General features: G+C 38.4%; 1 protein-coding gene across 7 annotated transcripts in view; it reads right to left on the bottom strand.

Annotated features, from left to right (window-relative positions):
* BIRC6 (baculoviral IAP repeat containing 6) overlaps positions 1-17699 on the bottom strand; it is a 297969-nt gene extending 280270 nt beyond the window's left edge. For 3 of the 7 annotated variants that reach the window (XM_031951250.1, XM_031951246.1, XM_031951248.1), the window contains exon 1: positions 17247-17697. In XM_031951250.1, coding sequence (XP_031807110.1) covers positions 17247-17565 — 319 coding nt within the window. In that variant the 5' untranslated portion in view covers positions 17566-17697. Of the gene's footprint in view, positions 1-17246 lie in introns of all 7 variants that reach the window. The other 4 variants (XM_031951244.1, XM_031951249.1, XM_031951245.1 and 1 more) reach the window with 2 other exon arrangements.
* Positions 17700-19298: the final 1599 nt, after the last annotated feature.

The raw sequence follows: 19298 nt of genomic DNA, 5'->3' as shown, positions 1-19298 counted from the left end.
TCCCAGATGTATATCCTATTCTAGTCCCTAATCTGCGTCCTAGATCCACATTTCCTACTGTTAGCTGGACATTTTGAAATGATATCCCACAGGCAGTTTAAACTCTAGCTCAAACTCAACGTGCTCCAACAGAATTTAACTTTTACAAAAACCCATCATGTCAATGAACTCTTCCTTCTCACTGTTGAGGGCCTTACCAACTTTCCAGATGGTAATAAACTTGTAACTTCCGTGTTCCTCAACTTCTTCAACTCCTCACTTGTACTCATTTCGCAAGTCCAAGTTATTGTCAAATCTTATATTTTCTATTTTCCCAAAATTTCTAATATATATCCTTTTCTCTCAATTCACTTGGCTATCATCCTTGTTCAGATCCTGTCACCTGAACTACTTACTATAAAGCCTTCTAGATAGATGTTGTCCCTATAACAGGAAAAGATAATGATAAATGTTGGAGGGGATGTGGGAAACCTGAAACACTGATATACATGGAGTTGTGAAATGAAGAATCATTCTGGAGAGTAATTTGAAACTATAGTCAAAGGACTATAAAACTGTGCATATCCTTTGCCCCAGCAATACCATTTTTGGGTCTATATCCCAAGAAAATCAAAAAGGAGGGCAAAGGAGCCACATGTGCAAAAATGTTTGTGGTAGCTCTTTTTGTGGTAGCACAGAATTGGAAAATGAGTAAGATGCCCATCAACTGGGGAATGGTTGAACAAGTTATGGCACACGAAGATAATGGAATATAACTGTTCTATAAAAAATGATGAACAAGCTGATTTTAGAAAGGCCTGCGAAGATTTACATGAACTGATGCTGAGCAAAACAAGCAAAACCAGCAATCCATTGTACATAGTAACAGCAAGAACATGCAAAGATCAACTACAAAAGACTTCGTTCTTCTCAGTGGTTCAGTGAGCTAAAGCAATCCTAATAGATTTTGGACAGAAAATGTCATCTGCATACAGAAAAAGAACTATGGAGATTGAACATAAATCAAATATAGTATGGTCGTGTCTTTTTTCTTTTTTTAATCTCTCCCATCGTTTTGCTGATTTTTCTCTCCCACCATGATTCATAAAGCAATATTCATTTAAAAATATGTAAATGTCCCTACTTCAAATTTCCCCCCCTCCAAATGAACTTCTGGCTCTCCAGCCAAATCAAATTTTCCTAAAACAAATATCTGATGTGACAACCTCAAACTCAATAAATTCCAATGAATCCCTATTACCTTCTATATAAAATATAAACTCTTATGTGTGGCATTTAAAATCTTCAAAAGTCTTTCAAGCTCTTTATAATTCTATGATACTGGTCTACCTATTTTTCCAAACACACACACACACACACACCCCTTATTTCCCATATCCATGGCTTTGTACTGGCTATCTTTTATACCTAGATTGCTCTCCATACTCAAGCTCTTAGAATTCTTGGCCCCTTCCATGATTCAGCTCAAATACCACATAGTCTTTTTATGTACCATACAAGTCTTAGAATCAAATCTCCTTTAGAGCAAAGTACATCTGGTTGTTTTGTTGTGTTGGGGTTTTTGTTTTTGTTTTGTTTTGTTTTGACTTTGTATCCTGAAAGTTCCTGGCACATATGAACTTAATAAATGCTAGATAATACTTGGAGATCACTTAATATCATATTCTACTTTATTTCTAGTCACTATATTTGGCTTTCCAATAAAAATCAAAAAATTTCTTGCTCTATTAGTACCTCTTTCCCCTGCAAAATTACCTTGTACTTATTTTTTATACATTACGTGATCATGACAATTTATTCCATCATTTCCCGACAAATAAGAGGGAGAAGAAATGCAAGCAAAGTCAGATTTTATATTCTTGGGCTCAGACATCAATGCAGATGGTGATTGTAATCATGAAATTAAAAGACATTTGTTCCTTAGAAGGACAGCTATGGAAAATTTGGGCAACATACTAAAATGCATAGATTCACATTGTCAATAACACATTCCTATATGTTTTAGTGCATATAGCAAAGCTGAAAACTGGCCCTTTCAAACTGTAAAGCTGAAGAAGAAAGATTATTAAAGAGTCCCTTGGATAGTGAGCAAATCAAATCAATCAATACTTAAATTAATTCAGATCAATCATTGGAAAGACAAATACTGAAGTTGAAGCTTAATTTGGCCAAATGGGACTCAATGAAAAAAAACCTGATGTTGGAAAAGGTTTAAAGGCAAACGAAGGAATTTGGCAGAGGAAGATGACTTGGACAGACTTCAGGAGATAGTGAATGGTCTTGATGCTGTGGTACTTGGGGTTCATGAAAAGTTGGACAACACAATAAATTCATACATGTTGTTTCACCTGACAGAACAGAAGCTCATTCAGGGTAAGATTAATTCTTTTCATTTTTCTTTATATCCTAGTGCTTACTACAATGCCTAGCAAAACTAAGACTTTAGGAAATTATTGATTGCTGATTGATTCACACACACAAATATTTTTATGTGGTCAAATACTGACACTAACAATGGATTGCATTTTCATATGGAGGTAAGAATTCTTAAAAGGTAAAATTCACATATCTAAGTGCAATTATACAGACCAACTCACTAAAATCATATCCTTATGAAAGGATAAGCTATATCAACTTTTTCTTTAAAAGCACAAATCATAAGGTTCCCTCTTTTATACAAGTTAGATGTGAGGAGGTAAATATTATATATATATTCTATATTAAGAACAATATGATCTATGTCATCCAAATGCTAATATCAAAGAAACCATAGCAAATATATACAGCAAACACTCCTTTGACACCAAATAAAAAATCTCTTATTTTCCTGGTACCTATTTACTACATTTATCAACTGAAACAATCTGCCCCATTCTAAAACACTATGGAATCAGAATATCAAAGATGAGAGGAATCTCAAGTCATCTAGTTTAACCAAGATCAGAAAAAAGAATACCACTCTGACAACTGGTCAGCTAACTTCTATTTAAAAACCTCCAATTCAGAATCCACTGCCTCCCATGCCAGCATATTTCACCTCTTGAAAGCTCTAATTAGAAAGTTTTTCCTTATATTAACCCAAAATTTGTTTTTAGTATTCCTATTTTTGTACTTGGAACCAAGATGATAAAAATCTACTCCCATTTCTAAATGACAGGCCTTTAAGCATTTAAAATGACAGGCCTTTAAGCATTTAAAGATAGTTACAATTCTCTATTTAAATTTGCTTTTCTAATAAACATTACATCTTTCTTAAACTAAACTACATAGCTGTTACCATTATACTTACAAGGCATACAGTCCATTTGGACATTAACATAAAGTACACAATGGGAAACAATGACATATATCTGTAGGGGTAGGTGATAATAAACTGTAGGGGGTCCTGAACCCAGAGAGGGATTAAACAAACATTTATTAAGCTTTTACTATATGTTAAGCACTAAGGATACTTTAAAAAAAAAAGGGGGGGGGGGACAAAAACTTGTCTCTGACCTCAAAGGAACTCACATTCTAAATAGGGCAATAAAAATAAATATACATATAAGACCTATAAATATCTCAAACTGAAGATCCTCACAATAATCCTGAAAGATAAGTGTTATATTCTCCATTTTACAATTGAAGAAACTGAGACCAAAAGAGGTTAAATGACTTGCCCACAATCATACAGCTAGTAATTGAGGATAGATTTGAACTGTTCCAGATTCCAAGTCCAGCTTTCTATATCCAATGTACCACTAAATAGAAGTAGTAAATCAAGAAGTTGGGAAAGAACTGAGCAGAGTTGAGATAATATAAATTTGTAGTGGATCCAGGTAACAAGGTTTTGAGATTTCCTCCAACTCCATATGGGAACCAAGGAGACAAATGATTAGACAGGGATTTAACAAAGTAGGAACAGGGACAGGAAACGAGGACAAAGAATCAAGAATAAAAGATTATGTAGATAGGCCTATATCCCAAAGAGATCTTAAAAGAGGGAAAGGGACCCACATGTGCAAAAGTGTTTCTGGCAGTCCTTTTCATAATGGCAAGAAACTGGAAACCATGTGGATGGCCATCAGTTGGAGAATGGCTGAATAAGTTACAGTATATGAATATTATGGAATATTATTGTTTTCTATGAAACAATCAGCACCATGATTTTAGAGAGGCCTGGAAAGACTTGAATAAACTGATGGTAAGTGAAATGAGTAGAAGCAGGAAATCATTGTACATGGGAAACAATGACTATCAATTCTGATGGACATGACTCTTTTCAACAATGAGATGATTGAGGCCAGTTTCAATAATCTCATGATGAAGAGTGCCATCTTCAGAGAGAGGACTTTGGGAACTAAGTGCAGATCATAACATAACATTCTCACTCTTTTTGTTGTTGTTCATTTGCATTTTGTTTTCTTATTCACTTTCTTTCCTTTTTGATCTGATTTTTCTTGCGCAGCAAATTAATTGTACAAATATGTTAACATATATTGGATTTAACATATATTTTACATGTATAACATATATTGAATTACTTGCCATCTGGGAGTAGGGGAAAGGAGGGGAAAATTTGGAACACATGGCTATGCAAGGATCAATGTTGAAAAATTATCCTAACATATGTTTTGAAAATAAAAAAGCTTTAATTAAAAAAAAAAAAATTATGTAGAGTTGAATTGGCTTACCAATGGGTCAAGACAGAGAACGGAGGGAAAAGAGGTCAGCAGGAAGACTAGGGAAAGGACTGAGAGAAGTTCCCTTGAAGGTCACACTAAGGATGAAAAATAGGTTTGGGTTAAAAGGAAAGGGGGGTCAATAAAGTATAGGAAAGATGAAATTATTAAAGTTTATGTGGTCAGATAAAAGCAATTTTGAGTTCATGAACATAAGTCAAACACTTAGACATGATACTCCCACAATGCCCCACTCCACATCTACTGACCTTTTCCAATGAGATCTGGCTCCCTTCTGATGATACAGCTTACCTTATCACCCTTTTCCATACAGGCTACAGTTTCACTCATATAATTAACTCACAAATTGTGGTGAAAAGTCAGGATATTCCTTTCTCCCACTGCTACTTTCAGACTTTCTCTCCCCCACTATCACCCAATAATCTCTCTTGTTTTCAGGACCATTCAATCCCTAGTAATCACTCAATCAAGAATCTGGAAGCTATTAATCTACTGATCCCTAGGACATTATTATGTCTTCTACAAATTCTCTCCTCTCTATTTTCTGTCCTTATACTTGAGCTTTGGGGAGACAATCAGGGAATGAAAGTCCAGCAAAGGAAACCAGGAATGGTCTTACAAGGAAGATGAGGACCAAGAAAGAACAATATCACGAAAATTTGATATTCTCTCAACATAATGAATAATATACTTCTCTTCCTTTCCCCCAACTTAGACTTTTCTTTCCTTACTGCCAGCACTCAACACTTGGTGTCCACATTCCCAGAAACTTCTTGCCCCCTTTTCAGCTTCTTTTTGTATGTTGTTTTCCCAATTAGATTTTAAGTTCCTTGAGGGCAGAAGATACCTTTATTTTTATGTGCATCCATGATGCAACAGAGGTAGACAATATATATTTACTGGTTGATGCTCCCTCAAACATACAAATTAATACTTCGTCACATACATTTCCTAATTCTTCAAATTGACTTTTTCTTTAATGCACATCCTTTTTGAGTTCTCTGAAGGTGACATTCTTTATCATGTTCCTCTCTCTTCTCTCCAGGTTTTTCTTGGCACTCTTTCATCTTTCCTCTTACTTAAAAGATTTTTTTCTTGTCATCTTTTTTAGATATTGACCCACTAACCCTATTCTCTTTCTCCTCTCTGCTATTTCACTTGGTAATCTCATCAATCCTAGGATTTCATTTCTATGAAGGATCTCAGATCTTATTTCTCCAGCCCTAATCACAATTCAGATCCCAAATTGACTTTTTATCTTTCTACCAAAAAAAACCCTCCTTTTTCTTAATATTGTCAATACTAAAGAGTAAGTCTGACCATGTCACTCACATTTGAATCCCAACTGTTTGGCATCAAAGGTAATTATAACCTGGCTCCCTCCTACTTTTCCAGTCTTAAACTTTATTCCCTTCCTCATCCCACACTCCATGTAATAATCTATGATCCAATGACACTAGTCTCCTTACTGCTCCTAATATAAGACACAACATCTCTAATCTCTGCATTTTCATCTACTGTCCCCCACTGTTCTCAGTTCTTTGATTTCCATAACTTCCTCCAATTCTCAGCTAAAACTTCACCTTCTTCAGGCTTTTCCAAATAGATCTCCCTTAATGCTAGTGTCTTGGCTCTATTGAGCATTTCCAGTTTTGCCTGAATATGTTGACTCCTCCATTAAACTATAAGTTCCTTAAGACATAAGGAATATTTTTGTGTTTCTTTATATCCTTTAGTGGGTACTTTAATAAATACTAGTTATTTTGACTACCTCCTTCATCTCAGCCCAGAGAATCCCTAGCTTTCTACAAAAGAAAGTTCAAGTGTCACTTCCTATGAAAGAGCGTTTCCTAATTCCACCAACTAACAGCTAATACTAAAAACTCCTCCATCATTACTTAGCATTTTACCTGTAAAGACTGTCCCAAAGTCTTAGTGTAATTAAAGTTTTAACTTCACTAGAACTTCTAGAATACTCTATTTCTTATACACACACACACACACACACACACACACACACACACATACATGTTGGTTCCATCCAGTAGAAAGTAAGCACCTTAAAGGTAGGGACTACTTCATTTTCATATCACCAGAGCCTAACATAAATCATTCCCAGGTGAAGAGTAAATCTGCCTAGGTATAATAGGGTATAGATATGGATATAGCTAATAATATGAGCAATTAAGCAAATGGAAGGAAGGGGAACTGTTTCAAAAATCTGAAGTAAATCTTTTATGGCGTAACAGGCATCAAATTCAATTCAACAAGCATTTATTAACCATCTATTATAATATATTAGGTAATGTGCAATTCTAACCCATTGTACCTTGGCACTATGGAAAGAAACCTAAGACAAGATCCATATCCTAAAAAAGTTTATAAACTAAATGGAAAGACAACACATAAGCAAGTTAAATAAAAATCCAATGAAATTTTATCAACATTAAATTTGGTACATAGCATATATAAATACTTGTTAGATTTGGGTGCATAATTCATAAAATAAGTAAATTTACCTGAAGAGACCAGAAGGTACAAAGGTCAAGACAGTAAGAAAACTTATATTACAAGGCAGTTAAAAAAGATTCATTGGCAAACAAAAAATACCAAAAGTACTACTAGAAATCAAAAGATAAAAATCTGGAGTGAGAAGAGGAGTTTTATTCAGGATTTGAATGACAGTAGAACAAACACTCAAAAAAGTTCATTAAGAATGACCTTGGGCAAATTCTCTCAAAGTTTATTATGGGGCAATCAATGAACCAGTTTGGGATTCAACATGAAGATCAATTATGAAATAAAAGGTTGGAAGAGTTGGTTGAGACCAGCTTTTAGAAGACTTAGATTTAAAATGCCATTGAGATCCTCAGAAACTTTCACCAAGGGCAAACCATAATTCCTTACATATCCGGACATTAATAGTTCTGACTCTAACAGTACTTCTTGTACAAAGCAGTCACATAGAAGGCACATAACTGATAAATTTTATTTTGTTCTACACACAAGTTCATCTCATTTCAGAAAGCTTCCATAAAAGGAAATTCTCTCTGTCAATGCAGATGGGCAGTTTTGAAACCTAGTATCTTTTTTTCCCTCTAAATTAATCAGGATTAAGTGACTTGCTCAGGGTCACACAGCTAGTGTCAAGTATCTGCAGCCACATTTGAACTCAGGTTCTCTTGTCTCCAAGACTGATGGTCTATCTACTGAAACTCTTAGCTCCCTTAAAATAGCATCTTAATAAGCTGCCTTTGATCCTTGAGATGTGAAATTATTTGCAATAGGTCACACAGTCATTCTGTATGTCAGAAAAGACCTGAAACCTGACATTTCTGACAAAGCCTAACTCTCCAGCCACTAACCAAATAGTCTCTTACACTACAATACCCCTAGTTTAGTCTATGTATGTAGTACTAAACCTATCACAAAGAGGTGAAAGAGACTTAAAACAACTGAACAACATGTACCAGGTGCCACACTAACCACTAGAATCCAAAAACTTTTTTAAAAATTATACATTTATTTCAATATAGGCTTTCTTTGTAATCCTGTGTACTTTATTTTATGCATTTAAAAACATTCCAAAAAGTTCATAGAGTTCACCACATAATGGCAAAGGGATCCATGACACAAAAACATTAAGAATTTTGTCACCAGGCATATTAGAAAATCAAAGGAATTCTCTCAAAGAATCTACACTCTAATGGAAGAGATGACAAATAAAAAACAAAGTATGCACAAGATATACAGGAACAAATGAAAGGTTATCTCAGGGGAAAAAGTATTATACAACTATGGGAACACTGGAAAGGATTCCAGCAGAAGCAGTAAGAAAGCAACGGGTATAGAGGAAGGAACATGAGACGAACAAGAGCATTCCAGACACAAGAAGTCAAAGCAAAGACACAAAGATGGAAGATGTAGGCCAATAGGAATGGATTTAGTATATGGTGGGGAATAAAGTATAAGAAGATTAGAAATATATATGAAGGGCACAAGTTATTAAGAGTTTTAAATGCCAAACTGAGACCTTTATAGTCAATTATAGAAATAAATAAAAAGTCACTAGATTTTACTAAGTAGGGATGACATAGTCATATCTACACTTTATCAATTATGAAGAAAAATCACTTTAGCAGCTGGTGAGAGAATGAATCGGAGTGGGAAGAGAATTAAGGCAGGGAAACCAATTAAAGGCTATTGCAATAATCTAAGTGAGAAGTAACAATAACTTGAACTATGATAACCCAGTATCATTCAGTATTATTGAGTGAGGGTTGGCATTCTTTCAAAAGTTGACTTCTATTTTTCATGAATCAGCAAAAGAGAACATAGTCTGTCAATTTAATGATACCATCTAAAAACCCATCACTCAAACCCCACATACATAGATCTTTCTTGAATTATTCCTGATCTACTAATCCTCAATCCTGGGAACATCCATATGTTATCGTTTGGGACTACCTCTAATGAAGTTACTAAATCATGCTTATTTCCATCACTTAAAATTTAAGGTGTATAATCTTCACTTCTCAATAACATAAGAGATTATAGAGCTAGTCTTAAGAGTAAGGGAGATATAACTTCAAGTGCTGTCACTGACACGTACAGGTTTAGAGATCAATCTAGAAATTATCTTCAACTCTTTACTCTCCCCTCCCTCACCATCAGCACCATGCCTCAGAAGATTATAGAGCTACTCTTAGAGTAGGGAAGATATGTCTTCAAGTCCTGTCTCTGGCATACAGGTTTAGGGACCAATCTAGGAATCATCCTCAATTCTTCACTCTTTCTTCCCTCACCATGACGACCATCCCTCCAAACAGTTGCAAAGTCTTGACTTTTTAACAATTGTACCTGCATAATATTTCACATCAATCCCCTTCTCTGGCAACTACTTTGGTTAGAACTGAATCACCTCTCACCTTGGCTACTGCAAGAGCCTGTAACGTACCTCTATATTAACACTAACTGGTCTTCTTGCAACAGTCTTTTCTAACATTCCTAAGGCAAAGACAAAGATCTGAGTCTTTTTAAGACTTCCATTCAAAGGCTGTCCAGTGTTGAAAACATTCTTTGCATGTATTTTGAAAATAAAGTTATTTTAAAAATTTTTTTAACCCCCTCATAATCTGTAGCCTATCTTTCCAAGCTGTTTAAATAACACTCTCCTTACTCTAGACTTCAAATAAAGTGGCCTTATTTCCCTAGTTTCCAATACAGATAATTCACCTCCCACCTCCATCTCTTTGTCCTCCATGCTAGGAATGCACTGTCTCTACAATTGTCTTTAGGAATCTCTAGCTTCTTTCAAGATCCCACTCAACTACACAGTTATAGTACTCCTCCATCTCCAACTACTGCACTTATTTGTACATAACCTATATTTATTTATCTGGGAACATATTGTTTCTGCTCAGTAGAATATTAAGGTCTTTGAAGGCAAGAACTTTCTCACATTTATTCTTGTATTCTCAGTATCTAATAGTACCTAATACTTAATAGGCATTGAGTAAATCCTGCTGACAGATAAAATACAAATTACTCCAATCACATAAAATGTAAGTTTTTGCAAGAATAAAAGTGTGCATCAAATATTATTGGTAGAAAGCCAATATCCAAATTACATAGGCAAATAACATGTATTTAAACTCAAAAGTCCATTTCCCCAATCAATGACTGATAAAAGAACAGGCAGAATTCTTTCAATAATTATACGAAAATATGTTCTAAACCACTAACAATAAGAGAAATTAAAACAAGTTGGGTTTCACCTCATCCAGAAACTTGGCAAAAATAGCAAACAGAAAGCTTTGTATCTTCAGAGCCGAGAACATTATTTTGCACAGAGAATGAGAGCATTTCATAAATGCTTACTGACTTACCTGTGGATACCCAAGATAAACACATACACACCCATATAAAGCATTATATATAATGCACAACATTATATATGTATACACGTACATATACACACAAGATAAGAAACTAGACTAAAGCTACTTTCAAAGGGAAGGATAAAAGTCTCCTGAAGAATATTTAGCTAGAATGGAGTCTTTTTTTCATTATTAAAGCTTTTTTATTTTCAAAACATATGCATAATTTTCAACATTCATCCTTGCAAAACCTTGTGTTCCAAATTTTTTTTCCCCTTCCTTTCCCTCACCCCCTTCCCTAGACAGAAAGTAATCCAATGTTAAGCATGTGCAATTTTTCTAGACATATTTCCACAATTATCATGATGCACAAGAAAAATCAAATCAAACAGGAAAAAAATGAGAAAGAAAACAAAATCCAAGCAAACAATTAAAAAAAAAAAGTGAAAATACTATGTTGTGATCCCACTCAGTCCCCACAGTCCTTTCTCTTGGTGCAGGTGGCTCTCTCCATCACAAGATCATCGGAACTGACCTGAATCATCTCATCGCTGAAAAGAGCCACATCCATCAGAATTGATCATCACATAATCTTGTTGCTGTGTACAATATTCTCTTGGTTCTACTCACTTCACTTAGCATCAGGTCATATAAGTCTCTCCAGGCCTCTCTGAAATCATCCTGCTGGTCGTTTCTTATAGAACAATAATATTCCATAACATTCATATGTCAAAACTGGTTCAGTCATTCTCCAACTGATGGGCATCCACTCAGTTTCAACTTCCTTGCTACTACAAAAAGAGCTACTACACACATTTTTGCACATGTGGATCCTTTTCCCTTTTTAATGATCTCTTTGTGATTCAGGTCTAGTAGAGACACTGCTAGATCAAAGGGTATGCACAATTTGATAGCCCTTTGGGCATAGTTCCAAATTGTAGAGCTGAGTTTTAAAGAAAGTCAAAGTGGAAGTGGAGACAGCCAGTGAAGACACAACTGGGACATGGATTTGTCCAAGGAACAGCTAAAAAGCCACTCACTGTCTATAAATCAAATATGTGCAGGACAGTCAAGTATAAGAACAGAAAATATATGATGGGACCAAGCTATGAAGTATTTTAAAAGCCAAATACCTTTTTATATTTAACTCTTTGTTTCTTACAAGGATGGGTTTAATAAAGAGAGAAGGGAATGTGATTTTAAAACAAAAAGCATTACTTGAAACAAAGTTGTCCCTAAATGCCCAAATGCAATACTGTTTTAAAATTTTCATCTTGCTTGGCCTTACAGCACCATTTGACACTTCCTCCTTCAGCTTTTGAGCCAATAATCTGGTTTTGCTACCAAATTGCTCTTCATCCTTTCCCATCTATCTAAGGTAGATATTCCTTTAAATTCTTTTCTTTCTTTACAGACCCTAGGTAACATCATTCACTACTCAAGTTTCTTTCTACTACCTTACATCTATACCAAGAGCTGCCAAACTTTTATCTCCATTCCTGACTTCTTTTCAAACATCCAAACCCACCTTTCCAACTATCTATAGGATTTTTCTATTTGAATGACATTCTGGCCATCTCAAACTCAGAATGTCCAAAATTGAATTTTATATTTTCCCCAAAACCTCACTCATCCCAAAGTTTCTACATCCCTTACATTTATCCTCTTTTCCCCACACAAAGAGCCACTACCACCCTCATCACCTATTTAAAGAGTCTATAACAGCCTAATTATGACGGCTAACTTCCAGATAAACCAAGTACATATACTTGTTTCTGAAGTCTCCTCTCCAGAAGAAACCATACTCTACACCAATGAAATCATAGATCCAGCCCTATTCTTATTCATCTACTTTATACCTGTTCCTGATTATATCATAGGCTTAAGGACAAAACCGTTTTCATTTTGTTTTTGTATCTTTGCAAAGAGTAGTCATTAGTAAAAGCTTATTAATTCAACTTTTGTTACTCATTTTCACTTCATCATTTCTGTCCATGACACCACCTAGCCCCCCATATTTGAAATATTATTGTAACTTCCCTCTCTCAATTCATATAAATTGCCAAGTCTTAAAAATTACTTCAACAAGTCCCACATAGACTCTCCTCTAATCCCACTGAACAATCCAACTAGACTAATGCAGTAGCATCCTAATAGTTTTACTCCCCCCCCCACTCTTTCCCACTGATGAAAGAATAAGAATAATTTGGATATTTTGTATGCATGGATCTTGTCATGTCATTCTTCTGCTCAAATATTCCCAATGGCCACCAAGTAAAGTTCAGCCCAGCATAATCTGGCACCACTCAACAGTTCCAGTCTTGCCTATTACTCTCCCTCACTATCCTAAACACTATATTTCAATCGGACTGTCCTGGCTAAGTTCCCCTTCCCTAATTTTATCAACTGAAAGACTATCCATCGTTTAAAGCTTAATTAAAATGCTGCTTTTTCCAGGAAGTTTCTCCAATTCTCCTTCCCCCATTCACTTCCAGCCCTTGTATATCACACTTCATAAAGCATTTCCCTCATATCTCTGTTAAGCCTTTTTTTCCCCTTTTTCCCCCAGAACTGAAAACAGTAAGCACAAAGTTTACTTGTTTAACCGAAAGTTACAGAACTGAATAGGTATAACTTGCATCTTCTCAAATCTCCTGGAATAGACTAAAGCAATAGTGAAGCCAAAATTATAGTCAGGTCCAATAAAGAACATGTCTATTCTTCCCTCAAAATAAGCAACCATTAAAGTGTCATAATGTCAGCTAGGCTGAAGAACTGATGAGAGTTTATAAATATGTTTATGTATATTCCTATACCCAACTACAATTTTCACCTCTTTTAATAAAATATAGGTCACCTTCTAATCACAAAACTCCAATGTACCCATTACTAAAGTAAATAGTTTTATATATCTCTAAACCTAAGTATGACAAAAATATGATACCTACACACACACACACTCTACTTACACACTTCTCTCTCTCTCTCTCTCTCTCTCTCTCTCTCTCTCTCTCTCTCTCTCTCTCTCTCTCTCTCTCTCTCTCTCTCTCTCCTTCTCTCCCTCTCTCCTTCCCTCCTTCCCTCCTTCCCTCCCTGAAGCACTCACTCCACAAGCACCTCAGCATTCATGTATTATTTCCAAAAAGTATAAAACAAAATTTTGCACTTTGGCTATTTTTACCTACAAAATTAAAAAAATTCCTTCATTTCTTTTCCCAATAAATTAGAGCATGTCTATGAACGATACAGCAACATGTGAGAATTACAATTTAGAAAATGTCATTGCAAATATTATAAGGATTAGAATGACCTGTGCTGCTGATTTAATGGTTTAAGAGAGTTCTAAGAGACCCAGGATGTTTTCAATAATACACTTTTGAACATACGTACTCAAAATTTTTCTGCCATTTGGGATTCATTGCTATGCTTCCATCATCCATACATTTTGACTTTCCAAAGAAAACAACATCATTTATTCATATTCTCTTGTTAAATTATATACACAAAATTTTCCCTCAAACCTTCCAGCACAGAGAACATATTCTTTCCTCTCCTATGTACAAGCACATACTTGCCCCAGGTCTCCCAACCATCTAGACACAGTCCAAAAACATTATTTACCCTAAAAGTGGCCTCCAGTCACATACAATTTCTCTCTACCTCCCTGATCTCTTCTATTCACTACAAGTAAACTTGAATATTTTTAAATAAGCTGACTTTATATAGCATTTTAAGGTGTTCAAAATACTATAAATACAGCATATACAGTTATATTATTTGATATTCTGTAAGCACTACAAATATTCCCATTTTACAGATGACAAAAGTGTGTCTCAGGGGTTTAAGATTCCCATAGTTACACTGAAACTAAGTTTCAGAAACCTAAGTCTTCCTGATTCAAAAATATAATTCTCTTCTATCCATCTAAGATAATTAATAAGGTTTATTATTGCCCATCTCTTATGCACTCCTTCTTTCTCCAAAATATCAACGCCCATTCATTTATTAAGCCTGGCATTCCTGCTACCTATCTCATATACTTGAAACTCTTAATTCCTAAATTCTATTAAAATACAGAACAACAACAACAAAAAAGTCAGCTTACTTCCTGTCCCTTTCTCCAGGTGATACTTTAGACCAGGATGGGGAACCTTTCTCTTGCCAAAAGCCATTTGGATATTTATAATATCATTCTTGGACCATACAAAATTATCAATTTAAAAATTAGTCTGCTATATTTGGTCAAATATTTAATTAACTCACCCCTAATGTGATGGCTGTAATTGTGGTTGCCTTGGCAGGGCCAGACCAAATGATTTCGATAGCCTTATACAATCCATGAGTCAGACTTTCCCCACTTCTGCAGAACCTGTCCACATACATGGGACAATCTTCCTGTCCCCTCACACTAAACAAGACACCAATTCCTTTTACTCTAAATTTTGCTCATGTTATACTCTGCAAATACATTTTTAAAAAATTTGTTTCAAAGCTGGAACTTAAAGAAAGCATCTAGTCTAGCCACTTGACATTAGGTATAACTTTCAATTGAGAAACAATCAAGAAGCTCAGGCACTAAGTCATACAGATCATCCTAATCCCTAACCCCTCTCCATTTCTTTCATATCTAGACACACTGCTGTCATTCTCTTAGAATTATAAGGCATCTAGGTAGCTCTAGATTCAGGAATCTGGAAAGTATGTGTTCAAATGTTGCCTCAGTTAAGTCACTTGACCTCTTTGAGCTCAACTTCATCTTCTGTAAAATGAGCACAACAACCCCTACTTCACAGAGTTTTAGAGAAAATAATTGAAGTAATTTGTTTTTGTGAAGTCTGAGACTATTTCCAATTTATCCTGTAGATAGTTTGTATATATAGCTGTTTGCTTGTGGTCTCTTCCTATAGATGGTGAACTCCCTAATGGCAGGGATTAAGTTGGGGATAAAAGAGAGGGGGGGGGCTTTTGGTTTAGGCTTTTTTTCCCCCTTTCTTTGAATCCCCAGTGCTTAGTGCAAAATCTAACACAAAACAGACACTTAATACTTGTATTTTGAATAGACTAAAGTGCTCTGCAAACCCTAAAGCTATACATATATAAAATCATGTATACCACTGAAGTAAATGATTCTTCATTCACTTTATAGAATCATAAATTTTGTTCTGAAAACACCTGAGGTTATCTAATCCAACTCTCACTCTTTGGTTGAACTGAGGCTCAAAGGAGTGAAGCAACTTGCCCAAGGTCACAAATGTAATTATCAGTGCAGGAATTTGAGCCTAACTTCTCTGGCTCCAAATGCCTGATTAAGTTTCCCATTTTACCAGGACTGCCTCCCAATTTATAGATCTAAAACCACAGTCATATGGTTTGGCTACTAACCTAAGGCTACCTCTTGTCAACTCTAATTTATCTAGATCCAATATATATTAACCTGATCGGAAAAACATTTATTAAGAACATATTACAAACAAGGGGGGTTGTGCCAAGGGCTGGAGATACAAAAAGAAAAAAAGAAAAATCAGTACTTCCTCTCAAAGATTTTATATTTTATTATTTAGAGTCTGGAAGAAGAGATATACCATTAAAATAGTTACATACAATAGCCCATACATGATTTGAAGGAGGGTACATCTTAAAACGTTGCTTGACCCACAATCATTTTGGTAAAAGCTATCATGTCTGTCAAATGGGTGGGTCGTCCATCCACCAACTTCTCCCCAGGAGTCTTAATAACATCAAAGGACCATTTTTCAGGACATAAAATTATAAAAACTGCTAAAAATGCCCGGTGGTTTCATTTAATCGAGAATCCGGGGAACCAAGATTTCCTAGTCTGTTTCTCAGTTTTTATCCACTGGGCTAAAGAGATGGAGACAAGTGGCAAAGGGACAAGATCTTCACATCAGTGGCATCCAGCACAGTCCAATGCCTCCCTCCGGGGGAACTAGGAAGAGAGGGCACGGCCCACATTTCGCCCCACCCGAGGAACCCTGAGGGCAGTCCATTTGCACCTGAGGGAGTCTATTTCTCTGTCCCTCCAAGAAGAGGAAAGAAAGATGATAAAAGGGGGGAGAAAGTGGTCGGAGTGGAATCGGGAGCGGCCGAGCTCTTCCTTGTCTCTCATCCGGAGTCTCGACCCGAAGGGGCAGACTCCGGGCCGGCCTCCCCGCAACCCACTCCGTCTTCTATTCCTTTCGCTTTCACATCAACTAAGGACCGCGGCGGCGGCGGCGGCTGCTTCCGCCCATCCCCAGGACCCAGCACCTTCATCCCAAGCCCGACCCCGTCTCGAGACGAGCTCCGCCGGGGCCTGCTCTGATCCTGCCCAGACGGGCAGGGCCAGCTGGCTTCACCGCCGAAGCCCGAGGCCCACAAAGGCAGTCCCTACGACCACCGCTCCCTGCCGGCTCCAGGCCAGCAGGCAGGCCTTTCCTTCCCCGCAGGAGCCGCCGCCAAAACAGGATTCTACCCCAACCCCCACCTCCACCCCGCCCTCGGAGGAGCCCAGCCTCGCCTCGCCTCGCCTCTCGGCGCAGCCCGCCCGCTACCTCCCCCATCATGCCTCTCCCCTTCCCCGGAGGGCCGGGACGCATCTCTCGGTGCCCGCCCCGGCATTCAGAGGCCCTGCCTGGCCCCTCCCCGCGCCGAGGCCGGGGCCCTGCCGGGGGCGCCCGGGACTCACCGCTGAGCGCCGAGGCCTGTAAGGTGGCCCCCGAAGTGCCGTCGATGACTTTGATGGTCCCGCGGCTGGTGACGGCCAGGATGGCGTTGAGCGCCGGGTGGTAGGAGAGGCTGTGCAGCCCATCGGCGTCGCAGCGCATGCAGCCGTCCCGCAACACTAGCCACTCCGAGACCCCGGCCCCGGCTGCCGCCGCCGAGGAGGAGCTGCCGGGGCCCGAGGCCGCGGCAGCCGCCATCTTCCTGCCTGCGCTCAGCACAATCACACTGGGAAGCGGCTCAGTGACAGTCCCGGGAGGAGCAGCGCCGCCGCCAGTCACCATCCGGGGCCAGGGGGCAGGCCGAGCAGCGTTAACCGGAAGTGAAGTCAAGGCGCTGGGCACGCACGAGGAACGTCAGGTGGCTGGAGAGAGTAGCGGGGAGCCGCGGCGGCCGGCGGGGGTAAAGGAGGCGGTGCCGGAGGTGGGATAGATAGCATGGGGCTGGGAAGTGGATGAGGCATGCGCACAACTGGTCCTGCGTGCCACGCGCACCGCGCGTCCCTCCTCTCTCTGGTCCACGCGACGGGGCAGATCAGTGGGCTTCCCGCCGCTTGGCCCCACCCCCACCTAGTCTGCTCGAGCCAAACTCCTCTTTCCACGCTGGGAGGGGGAAGGGGGGGGGAAGGAGGAGGATGGGGGCGGAGCCCCACGCCTTTGCTGCCTGCTGCTGCTGCACCTCCTCTGGCTGACCTGCCGTGGGACTCCCACCTACCTTGGAAGGGCTGTACCGCCGTGGCGCTGGAGGGGCTCCCCTCGCCCTTTGACTCGCATTCTCCTTGGACTCCCCAAATTTTCATTTAGCTCACAGATTCCGAACGGACAGAAAACTCGGAAGTTATCCACTCCGACAATTTCGTTTTACAAATAGACCAAGACGTGTCCAAGGTCATACAAATAGCAAGTGGCGAAGCAAGGATGTCATATGTGCTCCAGATCCCGGACCTTTCGAACTCATACAAATAACTTATTTTTCAAGCAGCCTTTAGGGTTAGCTTGGTTGCAGGGCTTTGTGGGGGGACGGGAGAGGAGGAGGAGGCCAGGGAAAAGGGAGGAGAGATTTACTGTATCTGCGATTTCATCGTTGGAGGGGAACTCCGGTATGTGGAGAATTACCTGGAGTACCGAGAATAGAAGGGATGTGGATCGGGTCTTCTAACTAGCGTCTCCCGCAGAACCAGTCTTTCTGACCCGAGCTATAACATGCCGCCTTACAGTTAGAAATTACCAAATCTTAACTCTGAGGTCCTGTTCAACTCTAAATCCATGATCTTTGAGAACTGCTTGCTCAGGTTAGGAATCACCTTTACAACATTCATTCTTTCTGATTGTGTTCACATCCCACTTGAGGCAGGCTATTTCTCTTTGGACAGGTCTAATTATTAGAAAGATCTTCCTTAAACCAAAATCCATCTTCCTGAAAGAGGACAGAGCTCTGCTTTTGGAAATGGGAAAAACTGGGTTCAAATCCCACCTTTAGTTGATGTGGTCTCTGGAAAGATCTCTTTAATTTATGAGCCTCAGTTTCCTTAGCTGCAAAATGGTGTGTTGTGAAAAACTACACAAAATCAGTCAAACTTCTGAAAGTTGCTTTCATATATATGTGTGTTCGTGTGTAAAATCAGCCACTGTGGCAGAATGATCCCTAATGAGAAAAGTAAGGCTGTGAAAGATTAAAAGACTTGCCAAATGTCTAAGGGCCTCTTAATGCATTCAGCCCTGACTTACAACTCTTAGAATTTCAGATACCACATCCTACATAAGGCCATTTCTAACCCGCACTTCTGATTACTTGTACTTTCTTTCCTTAAAATTTTTTTATAAAATACAAGGGGCACAGTGTATTGAACATTGAACATGTTTAATCATTTCAATCTTCCCTGACTCTTCTTGATCCCATTTGGGTTTTTCTTGGCAAAGATACTAGAATGATTTGCCATTTCCTTCTTCAGCTCATTTTACAGATGAGGAAATTAAAGCAAGGTTTAAGTGACTTGCTCAAGCTCACTAGCTCTATC

The sequence above is a fragment of the Sarcophilus harrisii genome, chromosome 2 (genome assembly GCF_902635505.1).
Source record: "Sarcophilus harrisii chromosome 2, mSarHar1.11, whole genome shotgun sequence".
Classification (NCBI taxonomy): Eukaryota; Metazoa; Chordata; class Mammalia; order Dasyuromorphia; family Dasyuridae; genus Sarcophilus; species Sarcophilus harrisii.
Note: the sequence above shows the minus strand (reverse complement) of the source record. Positions and strands in the feature narration are given on the sequence as shown.